Source organism: Centroberyx affinis, unplaced genomic scaffold (genome assembly GCF_046629955.1).
Source record: "Centroberyx affinis isolate AG114_WGS23_722 - 3 ecotype Tasmania unplaced genomic scaffold, CSIRO-AGI_Caff_v1 ptg001272l_1, whole genome shotgun sequence".
NCBI classification, from domain to species: Eukaryota; Metazoa; Chordata; class Actinopteri; order Beryciformes; family Berycidae; genus Centroberyx; species Centroberyx affinis.
The window spans coordinates 142501-154252 of record NW_027279781.1 but is presented as its reverse complement, the minus strand read 5'-3'; the positions used below and the strand labels follow the sequence as shown (position 1 = coordinate 154252).

At 42.1% G+C, this 11752-nt stretch overlaps 1 protein-coding gene across 1 annotated transcript in view; it reads left to right on the top strand.

The window, feature by feature from the left end:
* Positions 1-3284: 3284 nt before the first annotated feature.
* Positions 3285-11752, top strand: part of aspscr1 (ASPSCR1 tether for SLC2A4, UBX domain containing) — a 17438-nt gene continuing 8970 nt past the window's right edge. Inside the window, exons 1-12 of the mRNA XM_071525156.1 lie at positions 3285-3380; positions 3631-3686; positions 4595-4709; positions 6755-6855; positions 7673-7730; positions 7863-7936; positions 8102-8738; positions 8872-8922; positions 9490-9629; positions 10410-10491; positions 10627-10693; positions 11077-11139. Coding sequence (XP_071381257.1) covers positions 3297-3380; positions 3631-3686; positions 4595-4709; positions 6755-6855; positions 7673-7730; positions 7863-7936; positions 8102-8738; positions 8872-8922; positions 9490-9629; positions 10410-10491; positions 10627-10693; positions 11077-11139 — 1528 coding nt within the window. The 5' untranslated portion in view covers positions 3285-3296. The remainder of the gene's footprint in view (positions 3381-3630; positions 3687-4594; positions 4710-6754; positions 6856-7672; positions 7731-7862; positions 7937-8101; positions 8739-8871; positions 8923-9489; positions 9630-10409; positions 10492-10626; positions 10694-11076; positions 11140-11752) is intronic.

Here is an 11752-nt window from a genome sequence, read left to right as displayed (position 1 = left end):
ATCTTCCGCCACATTTTGTTGCGGTGAACAATTTCAAGTTTCAAGAATGGCTCATCGCCTTCAATCATCAGTTCATCCAGCTGCTGGACCAAGACCCTTTTCTTATTTTTCTTCAGCTTTTAATGGCAGGAACCACTGGGCTTTTATAGCAATGCTTCCCTTTAGCCATTGCTGCCTCTTCCTTCAGTATCCTTTTCTCTACCTGCAGCATCTCCTTCTTTTCCTTTTCCCTTGCTTTGTTCTCTTTGTCAGTGAATCCTCCCTTCATTGCATTTCTTTCTCCGTCTCCTCTTTTGCTTTCTTCAGCTGCTTTTCCTGTTCTCCCTCTCCATGAAAAAAGGTCCGGACCCCCTCGCCAAACTGTTCTCTCTCTGGCTTCCAGAGAACATTGGAGCCCATCCAAGTGAAACTGCATATTCTGAAGGTCAGCTCTCACTCTCATGGCTCTCTTTCTCTGCTTCCTCATCTTCGCTGTTCATGTGAGCGAGGGCCCTCAGCTCGCACATTCACAGTTGCTCTCTCATGCTCTGGAGCTCTGAGTTATTCTCCTGGATTGCACTCTGCAGCTGTGGAGTAGAGGATTTATCGGCGCTTCAGCACTTGGATGGCATCAGTCAATTTCTGCTGGTATAGCTCTTCCTCAAAACCATCATTTTCTCCTCTACGACTCTTCAGACTCTTGATTTTGTCATTGATCCCACTGCAGACAGACTGCATTTGTACTGGCATCACTTTGACTATAGTTTCTCTTAGGAGTATGACAGCGTTTTGGACAGTGGGTAATTCAGTCTGGGTGTGAGCATCTTGACCATGGAAGGCTGGCTGGCTCTCAAGCTCCCTGTGTGGCTGTCAAGCAAAACATCTATTTCTTTCAGTTGCTCTGGCTCATCCTCATCTAATGAAGTGCAATTTTGTTTCCTGATAATGTCTTTGAAATTCATGATAATTCTAATCTCTCACAGTTTTCATGCAGATATAAAAGCCCCTTTTTCTGTCACTTCTACAATGTGACAACATTTCTACAGAGACAAAATCACCACCTGGATATCTTTCATAATAAAAAACAGAGTTGACATTTTCTTGCATCATGTGCTTTATTATGCTTTCTTGAACTGTAACATCATGAGCAAAACATAGTGTTTGGTGGTTATTATTATCAGAGCTTAAAATCAGAATGGGCATCTGTTTTAAGTCTGTGTATGATATTTCAACAACCGACTGAAAATGAATTTTTGCTCCCCCACCTTTGTGTCGGTAGAAATGGAAGCCTGTGTGTCTCAATAAGTTTATTTCTTTGCCTCTCATTAATTAATTGATTAAATATTTTCTTTGTGGAGATGTTTTACAAACTCCCGACAAACTCCCCAACACAGACGCCTTTATATGCTTGTACTGCGTTCCGGCACATTTTTGAAGTTTCTAGCCTGACTGAGGAAGGAAACTGATTGTTTGTTTGTTTATTCAGACGGTGGCAATTTCCCCCCAGAACTGAGAACTCTATTCACCTCTCTCTCTCTCTCTCTCTCTCTCTCTCTCTCGCTCTCTCTCTCTCTCTCTCTCAGGTGGACTGACACGCAAATGTTGCTGAAACGGCCGGTCAATTGTACGCCCCCTAAAGCACTGGCCTCACACCTCTCCATCTGTTGGCACCATGTGTCGTGTTGTGACTGTCTGATCCAGCTTTGATCCAATTTTATTCTTGTTGACAGAGAGTGTATGAAATAAAATATGATACTGTGTCTTTGTCCTATATATCTTGGATATATGGAGTATTCAGTAAAGGAGGTCCTGCTCAGATGAAGAGGTCATGCAGCCGTCATGTGTGCACTGTATGACTTCTGCAGGACATCAGGAGTTTAGTCCTTATAGTGTAATGTAAGAATAGAACTTATGTTAGATGTGTATTGTAGAACTGGTTTAGACTAGTTTGAAGTGTGCTTATGCCATCGGCCATACATGGATTTCTTAGAAAAGGGCAAACAAAACAACTATATATACTGAAGTGTATAAGAAACTGATATTTCTACCTTTTGGTCAGAGCATATCGTGCAGCCTACTGAAGTGTATGTGCTTAAGGACTTTTCTCCAGACATGTGTGAATAAAGAATCCACAGAAGACTCTTGAACCTTTGCTCATTCATTTTGACCCACAAGGGTGAGACTCATTTTTCCCCTACAAGAGTGGTCTTAATTCTGTACAGGTCATCTGTCAAACTAGGCTACATATGGCACACAATTGGCCGTGTATGAAGCAGTCCATATGGGGAGCAGAACTTACATGTTGTTGCTAGTCTCTGAACAGAAAACCCTCTGCCCTTATGAGGATCACTGGGCTTTTATGAACTCCAGAGGAAGGCTTGGTGAGACAGTTTGGTATATACTATGATTGGTAGGCTATACTACAAATACTACGGCTATATCGCTATAACAATAATGTTCTTCATGATGTGTTGCAAATAACTGTGGTTTAGTTAAAATTTTTTAGTTAAATTGAATAAATGTGAAGACTAAATCCTCACAATACTGCACTCTGATTGGCTGACAACAGCAGCTCCTTGAATTCAAATGAGGTAAACCCACTGAGTGGAGGCTTTTCAGATAAAAATGCTGCAAACTGGCCTGATTGGAAGGATATTTCTTCAGTGAGGGGAACCAATCAGGACCGAGTCCAGCTGTGATGCTACTGGAGTTAGTCTGAAACTGCCTGGAAAAAAAAGAGTGGATTTTTGAAAATGCAATAACTTTAAATGTAACCACTTAAACAAAATGAAATTTTGATGTCTTCATTAAACATCTTTCATTATATATGCATATCAATAGAGGGAAATTTGGATTTCTACAATATGGGACCTTTAATGTTGTCCACACATGTTGGATGTGACTGTATAAAAGTGAAATACCAATAAATTTTAGTTCTCATCCATACTGTATAGACTACCAGCAACGAAAGTTACTACCAGATTATGGGAGTACTGTTTCCCACACCAAGAGAAGAAAACATAATTTTTCTACTGAGCAATAATAAAAAGATGGACAAGAACAATGACTGAAATATTAAAGCCCAGTTCCCAGGCGTCCTGCCCTAGACCACTGAAAAAACATGAATTCTTTATGTTGAATATAATGCTATTCCACTTGAAATCATAAGTCCCAAAACACCAATCTGTTGTGGCAGGTTTTCAGCACAATTGATGAGTGATTGATAAATAGCCTACCCCACGGCGTGTGTGGGAGGTTGTCAGTAGGCGCTGTGTGAATAAAGTTTATTCAAATAAACACAGAGACGTCACATCGCAATGGCAGCCAGCGTTGTGACAGTTCTTACTCCAAATGGAAGAAGACAGACAATTAAAGTTTCCCCAAACACACCCTTATTACAGGTAACTCATGTTTAAGACGATTTCATGTTTTCTGACGAGAGGGCGAGCTGTTTCTGGAAGGTTCTCCGTTTTCTTCCAAACCAGAGCAAACTGTTTTCTCTATGTTAGCTAGCTTAGCTAACTAGCCAGTGACGGATCAGTTTCTTTTCATGTCATTTCGGCATTAATTAAGTCAAAGGACTGATAAACAATACGGCAGTAAACACATCTCCAACATCTATGAGATGCCATTAATATTTCTTATCCTCAGGTGCTGGAGGACGTCTGCAAAAAGCATGGATTTAACCCCGACGATCACGGTTTGAAGTGAGTATTGTTTAACCTAGCTGAGGGAGAGTTAGCTTTTAACCACTGTGCCTTAGATTATTAATTACAGCCCAATAGTTGGAGCTGGTCTAATGTGTCTAAAGTACTAAGCCTAGGTTGCATCAGTAGGCGTAAATAAATTGGTTATGGCTAAATTGGGTTTAGCAAGGTGTGAGCAAGTGGCGATTGCTAAGCAGTGCGCAACTGTTCTGATTAGCTTCTCCATGTGAGAATTAACATGGCTCCTGTTATTTGATCTATTAAACAACTCATTTCGTAAGCAGCAGGCTTCGTCCCTAGCTGTTTAGATGGGACATGTAGGGGGTTGAGAGCCTGGCTGGTTTATCAAGCACAGAGGGAAACTGACCCTGGAGTTAAAGTCAAGCAGAGTTTTACCCACAGAGGCAAGGATGCTACTGCAATTTGTTCAGTTTTCGTTTATTTGTCTAGATCAGCAAAGTGAAGCAAATGATAAAAACACAGTAAAATCACAGAAAGAAGAGAAGCAAACATCTAATTTCTACAGGAAAAACCAACCAACCAACAATTGTTTTTTTATTGCCGATTTTTTTCATATTGTTTTTTTTATTTACTAATACTTATTTGTCTTTTCCCTACTGACTCTTGTTACTTTTGCTGCTGCAATAACCAAATTTGACCTCACCTTCTCTTAAGTGACAACAAAACAAAACAACAGTCCCAGAAGAGAGCCATTGTTTTGCATTGAATTTTGTGTGTGTGTGTGTGTGTGTGTGGTCACCTGTGGCTGGCCAACTGTATCTATAGAGAAAGTTTATACAAGCGAGATGTGAGGTTGCTGTGTGTTAGCTGTCACCTGACTGCAGGGTCACAGCCATCGCCCTGCTGTCCTCACCCAACCCTCTGCCCCTCTGTCCTCACTGTGACAGGTTTCAGAGGAATGTTCTGGACTTAACGCTGCAGTGGAGGTTCGCCAGCCTGCCCAACAATGCTAAACTGGAAATGGTGCCAAGTACAAGGAAACAGGCTGGAGCTGACAGCCAGGTTAGTTAAAACAAAGTGTTTGTGTGTGTGTGTGTGTGTGTGTGTGTGTGTGTGTGTGTGTGTGTGTGTGTGTGTGTGTGTAAGTCACACTGTTAAATTGTCCATTTGTGTATCAAAGTGAGATAAAGAAATGAGAAAAGAATAAGATAGGAGAGTAAAATATAATAGATAATAAAAAGATTCAGTTCTAAAACTATAGGCTATCATTCTCAAGTTTTTAAGAAAGGAAAAGGCAGAATTTTTCAAATAATAAAGATATCAGTGTGTGTGTATGGGTACATGCACATTAGGGAAGCTCAGGATAATTGTCCAGCAGTCAATATCAACATAATTTCAGTCTCGATTTGTAATTGGTGATTGGTGGTAATAATACCAATACTACTATAAGACTCTAATACTCCAATCTGGTTTTGTGAAACAGAAAATGCAAGCCTATTACGTAAATATATTTCTCAAGATATGTTAAGATAGTTCATTACATATATGTAGCCATTTTTATTTAGTAACTGCACTACAAGTGAATGCACAAGGATTATTGGATGAAAAAAAACCTGAAACTTTACAAAATCAATAAACACATAATAAAATGGACAGTGAATTGATTCTGGATGGTTTTCATAGTAAAGAAATGAAAAGTATTGGCTCAAAGTCAATACATCCTAAATCCACATGGGTGCATATGCATCAGTTAGGTGTTAAGTCCTGTGATAATATCTTTGATGTAGGTTTTTATTGTCAGTACCTGGACCCAAATAAATAATCCGTCTATGTTGCTGAGTTCGCCGTGATGTGATTTGTGTTCAGAAAACATCCTGCAGCTGAGCTGTAGTTTCCTATGACATCATGGTATCATAATCTAGCCAGTAAAATCACTGCTGGGTTTGATCTGTTGTTCTTGTCCATTTGATGGATGGTTGACTGTTGATGGCTCACAGATTTTACATACTTACACACATACTCACTCTCCTACCACACATGCACACACCCAACCAAAACACTCACGGACACACTCGGCCTCTCCTGACTATCACCATCGTTTCTCATGATTCCCCAGCCAAACTAGTGTGTGAGAGCATTTTGTAAGTGCGTTTGGGTGTTAACTAGGCCAAGCCGTCCTTTTCATCTCTCCTGGTGTGCTGAGATGCAGCATGCTTTCTGTGTCGGACAACGTCATTGTCGGGTAAACATAAACAACTCGTAGGGTCTGGTTCGAATGAGTCGGAGAGAGAAACAACAACAGAAACAACACTGATGTCTGGTTTTATTCATCTGCAGACTGAGGTAGACCTACATGTGTAGCCTAATCCCATCTGGATTATGAAAGAATTGTCTTTGTTGTAAATACTAACAAGGCTATAGAGCAGAAGAGTCTATGCATTCCCATCAAGGTACCTGCAAACGCCATTTAGGGAGTGAGTTTGATACTTAATATAGTGACATGACATCCTCTTTCAATTAAGGCTGCGTTTGTTTTGTTTTTAGCCCCGCGACAGCAGGGGCTCTATGGATCGCAATGTCAGTCGGTCGGTCTGTTCACCACTTTTGGTCCCGTGGATGAATGTGTGCTGTTAGATTGCAGACTCTCAATCGGGAGAGCCGAGTTCAATTCCTGGCGGGGACGCTTCCACAAAATTCAATGTTGCGGGGCTGTTACCCTCTTAGTCGTGTTTATAAATTCCTACATGTGAGAAGTTTGGAGTTACAGATGCGTTCTGCATCCAAGCATCCTTTGCTTATGCATTTTATTTAAAGGTAACTAAAAATTGCTGTGTAATGTAAAGATTCTGATACCTTTAAGTAGGACAAGTCCGTTCTTTATGGACAGATTACTGTACAGACTGTGTGTGCGTTTGTCTGAGGTTGGTCCCACATTTTGTAAAGCTCTCTACATAATTTGGGCCTGCTGTTTATTCCTGGACAGTGTCTGCTGGCTAATGTGTTATGTCTGTTTGCAGTCTTTGGCGTACGTCTTTACCACAGTTGTGTGTGTGTGTGTGTGTGTGTGTTTATCTGTGTGTGTGTGACTGTGGTTCCATGTTCCTCAGGTGCGGATTGCGCTGCAGATGGAGGACGGTTCTCGGCTCCAGGGTTCGTTCTCCTGTGGTCAGAATCTGTGGGAATTGCTCGCACACTTTCCCCAGACCAGGTGTGTGTATGCATGTGCAAAGTGCAAAGTGTGTGTGTGTGGTTTCCTATTATTGAGTGTTAACATTTTTTAGGAGCATTAAAAAAGTATTTTAATTGATACTATTAAAAATACGTGTATTTATGTCAGAGTGAGTAATGTTTACTCACTCACTCGCCTTCACTTTCCAGTCAGCGTGAAAGTGAAGGTGATCATTTTGTTCAAAGAAACGCCGGCCAACAATGTGCCAGCAAATATCCCTTCTCACCTCTCCTCTACTGAACCTTAAGCTTTCCCACACATCACACACACACACACACACACGCAGCTGTTATACTCAGTAGTTCCAGCTGTATGTTCCCAGGTGCTTGTGCATCTTGTCCAACCCTCATCTCATCTCTATTAAATGACATCATCCCCACATCCTAATTCTTTTCCAAGGAAGTTACTCTTTTCCTGAAATTGATATTAGCTCCACACCAGAGCAAAAACTCTGGGAAGAATGTGAAGCGAAAAAAAAAAAAAAAAAGCAAAAGCAAAGAGGAAGAGCTTTGATTTTCTGTATTGGGCAGAACAATAATAAAATATTTATGGTTCAATTACTTTTATACGGGGTTGCGGTCATTGCGCACACATGGTTTACACATGCACACAGTCCGCCACTGCAACACATGAGGTTTAATTGTAAAAATCACAGAGATGATTTCCTGAACAAAGGAATGTCACTTCTGTGTTTGTTTTGTCACTGTCAAGGCAAATAAAACTCATTGGCCCCTACATTTTAATCATCCTCTTTTCTCTTTTTTTTTTCTCCCTAAATCTCACCATCTTTCTCCAGAGTGTCGGAGCTGTCTGAGTCGGGATCTACTCCTGTGTGTGTTTACATGAGAGACGAGGTACGTAATGTCCCTTTAACTCTCTGTCTCCCATTCTCAAGAGATGCAAGTGAGTGAGTCTCATGACAACACAAGTGTGTGTATGTGTGTGTGTGTGTGTGTGTGTGTGTGTTTGCGTGTGTGTGTGTGTAGGTGAGTGGAGAGGACGCACTCAAGAAGGCCACTCTGAAGTCTCTGGGGCTCACAGGAGGAAGTGCCATTGTCAGGTAGATAATTTTTATGTGTGTTTTGGATAATATGTCATACAAAAAAACAACAAACTCCAGTATATATTTAAGCTACGCATACCATGTAAATTATGTACAATTTTGGGGATCATACTGAGAATTTTATGCTTCATGATGAAGATACTGTTGCCATCTCTCCTTAAGGTTTTTACTCAAAAATAACAAAACATCAGAAGAGGAAGATGGTGGGGAAACCATGGAAACAGTTGCTATGCCAACCACACCCATTGCCAAGGAAAGCACGCCTAGCCCGTCATCTCGCCCTGATCTTGCCCCCTCACAGCCCGAGACGTCGGCAACAGAGGTGCCAATCAAAAATTCCAGCCCTGATAGGCCAACGGAGACCCTTCCTGCCCCAAGTCCTGCCCCAAGTCCTGCCCCAAGTCCTGCCCCATGTCCTGCCCCAAGTCCTGCCCCAAGTCCTGCCTCTGCCACAAGCACACTTCCTGTCAAACAGGAAGCGGTTCCAAACCCCCAGGATGCCGTTCGGCCCAAGGCCGCTCCCATTGGAAGAGCAATGCAGGAAGAAGATGGGGAGAAAGCAGGGCCATCGGGACTAAACTCCACCCACCCGCCGTCTTCCTCCTCTCCTCCCTCCGCCCCCTTCATTCCCTTCTCCGGAGGGGGTCAACGCCTCGGGGGTCCAGGGGGAGGTGGAGCGGGACGCTCATTATTATCATCATCATCATCATCAGCATCCTCATCTCTGTCAGCTATGACTGCAGCAGGAGGGTCACCCAAAGCCAAGAAAGCCAAACCCAGCCATGGTCATAACACCAAGGTGAGACCCTTAGCCTGATGGATGGATGGATGGATAGATGGATGGATGGATGGATGGATGGATGGATGGATAGATGGATGGATAGATGGATAAATAAGTGATTGAGTGTAACATCTTTCTGCTTCTGTCGCAGTGTCAAGCCGCTGCCAACCAGCAAGACGATGACATGGAGGAGTTCTTGGAGGTAAACCAGTTGGTGTTTGTCTCCTGTCAGAAGTCTCAGCTGTTCCCTGTTTATTGCTGTTTATCAACTGTCAATCAATGGGCTTTCCTCACGATATGTGGTTCTGTAACTTAACAGACAGACCGTGGCACAAACCAGGGTTAGGGGTTTGATTCCCACTCAGGTCACCTATGCTAAAACTGCAAGCAATCACGACACTGTAAAGGCACTTTGGATAAAAGCACCCACCAATAGAATAATAATAATAACAATAATAATAATTACAATAATAATAAGCTTTATTTATATAGCACAGTTATAAAGTGCTTTCCAGTCAAAATAAAAGAAGACAAGGTCCAAAGACAATAATAACTAAAAAGAGAAAAAGTAAAATAACAACAATAAGATGGAACAATAAAAGGCAAAAATACAATAAAAGCAACATAAAAGGGGCGGAAACGTCATAAAAAACATAAAACAAGGCAAAACAGTATATAAAACGGCAAAGAAAGAGTAAGCAAGGATCCTAAACGGACTTAAAATGTTTATCTCTCCATGTCTTCATCCTCTCCCTCTCTCTCCCTCCAGCCAGTGGAGAGGGAGCCTCTCATCTACCACCTGGACTCTGGCAGCCGTCACCACGACAACCACCCGGACCTGCCCGACGAGTTCTTTGAAGTGACAGTGGATGACGTGCGCAAGCGCTTCGCCCAGCTGAAGAGTGTGAGGTGAGGTGAAGGAAGTAAATGGAAGAGCGATTTTGGGTCAGAGGACCATGCATGACATTCAGCATAAATACCTTGCTTCTGGGACCAGATTTACATTGTCTGCTACAGATTTCTAACAGATAATTAGGCAGTGTGGCGTTCAGAGTCCTGCGGTGTTGTGAAGATGTATAAACCTTAATTGTAGAATACCGTAGAAATAATGAGAAGCCATAGGCAGAGAGAATGCTAGGCATTACTGTGTGCTTTTTGAAGTTTTTATTTATGAGCACTTCTTCAAAACAGATGCCAACAAGTTTATTCTGCACTCTCTGGATGTGGCCGCAGCAGACCGCAGCTGCTGAGACGCTGTGTGTGTTTGCAAACATGTTCTCATTTATGCCACACCACGCACACTACAAAAGTGTCTAAATACGCCATACAGGGAGCATTCAGCAAGCCTGTGTCTATAGACCTTTATCTCCCAGCCATCGGCCAAACCTCGTCAGGTTGAAGCTTCGCCACATACATCCTCTAATCTCCGTCTCCATTGACTTAGCTGGCTGCCTCATGGCAACACTGCTACCGTGTGAATGACTGCAATTACCAAGGGTGGAATTAAGCCGACCACAGCAATTCGTCTCTGCCTCTGACACACACACAAACACGTGCACGCACGCACACACGCCCACACACCAGTGAGTTTACAAGATATAACCTCTACTCTGTCTTTTTCTTCCCATCTTTCCCATTGTCTTTCACAACCCGCTTTATTTCTATGTCTGCCTCTTCCCGTTCCTCCAGGAGGTCGTTTGAGGAGGCTCCTCTGATGACTAAAGCTCTGAGGGAATCCCAGATGAAGGAGAAGATGGACAGATATCCCAAAGTGAGTGCCACCGACAGTCACATAATCACCGTTTGAATATGTACCGACAGTGTGTGCTTATAAAATATTCCTCCCTGAGTTTGAAATTATGCGTGAGATCTGTGTCTGTGTGTGTGTGTGTGTGTGTATCTCCAGGTGGTCCTGAGGGTCCAGTTTCCAGACAGGCATGTTCTACAGGGCTTCTTCAGGCCTTTGGAAACAGGTGTGTGTGCGTGTGTGTGCGTGCGGTGGAGTCTGTTCATTTCAGCTGGCTAGCCACAGGTATGGATGCAATGTTAAAGCTACTTGCGGCTCACCCACCACATTTATGGCTGAAGCCACAGCAGAGTGACAGACAGAAAGAATGAGACAGGTCTGTAATTCCAGGGATTATATCCACCTCAGCCATAATGGCAGCAGAACAACAATTCTAAGGGAAATTCCATGTGAAAAATTAACTATACGCCACAGAATGCTTGTTTGATGTAGATATAGTTAGATCTCATTTGTTTTCATCAGTGCGTGTGTGTGTGTGTGTGTGTGTGTGTGTGTGTGTGTGCGCGTGCGTGTGTGTGTGTGTGTGTGTGTGCGTGTGTGTGTGTCCAGTTGCTGCTCTGAGGCATTTTGTGAAGAGTCATTTGGAGGATCCTCAGCTCTGCTTCTACTTGTGTGAGTGTCATTTAATGTCTCAGTCCTTAATCAAAACATCGTCAAACGCTGCAACAAGAAAGTACAAAAAATAACATGAAAATGTAAAAAATATCATGAAGGTTTGATGTTACAAAACCACATTTCTGCACATCCACACTAATTCATTTTACAAGCTCTATCCACATGAATTTTGCCAGCTTTCTTCTCATCCCTTTTTATATTTTTAGTGTGAGGGGAAATGTATTTATTTATTTGTTTTCCTTGAGGATCCAGCAATGTTACTCAGTGCATCAGGAGTCACCAAACATGGCACACGGGTCAATCTAGAGTTGATTTACATTTTGCGTGGGAGATTGTACGTTGTTTTGCCACAGTTGACCAGTCATTTTGAATTTTCTGAAAACCAGTAAAATCTCTAAGGATTTTTCATATATCAGTTGAGGTGGAGAAAACGTTATTACTCAACATTATTGGTCTGAGATGAAAAACTGACTATATTACACTGGAAAAGTTTGCAATCTGACAAATAATATATCAGATTGCAATAATAATCCTTAAATTTATAGGTGGGTCCAACAGATCAAAACAAAATTCCTAATGTACATAAATTATGTTATGCTCTTTTTTATGA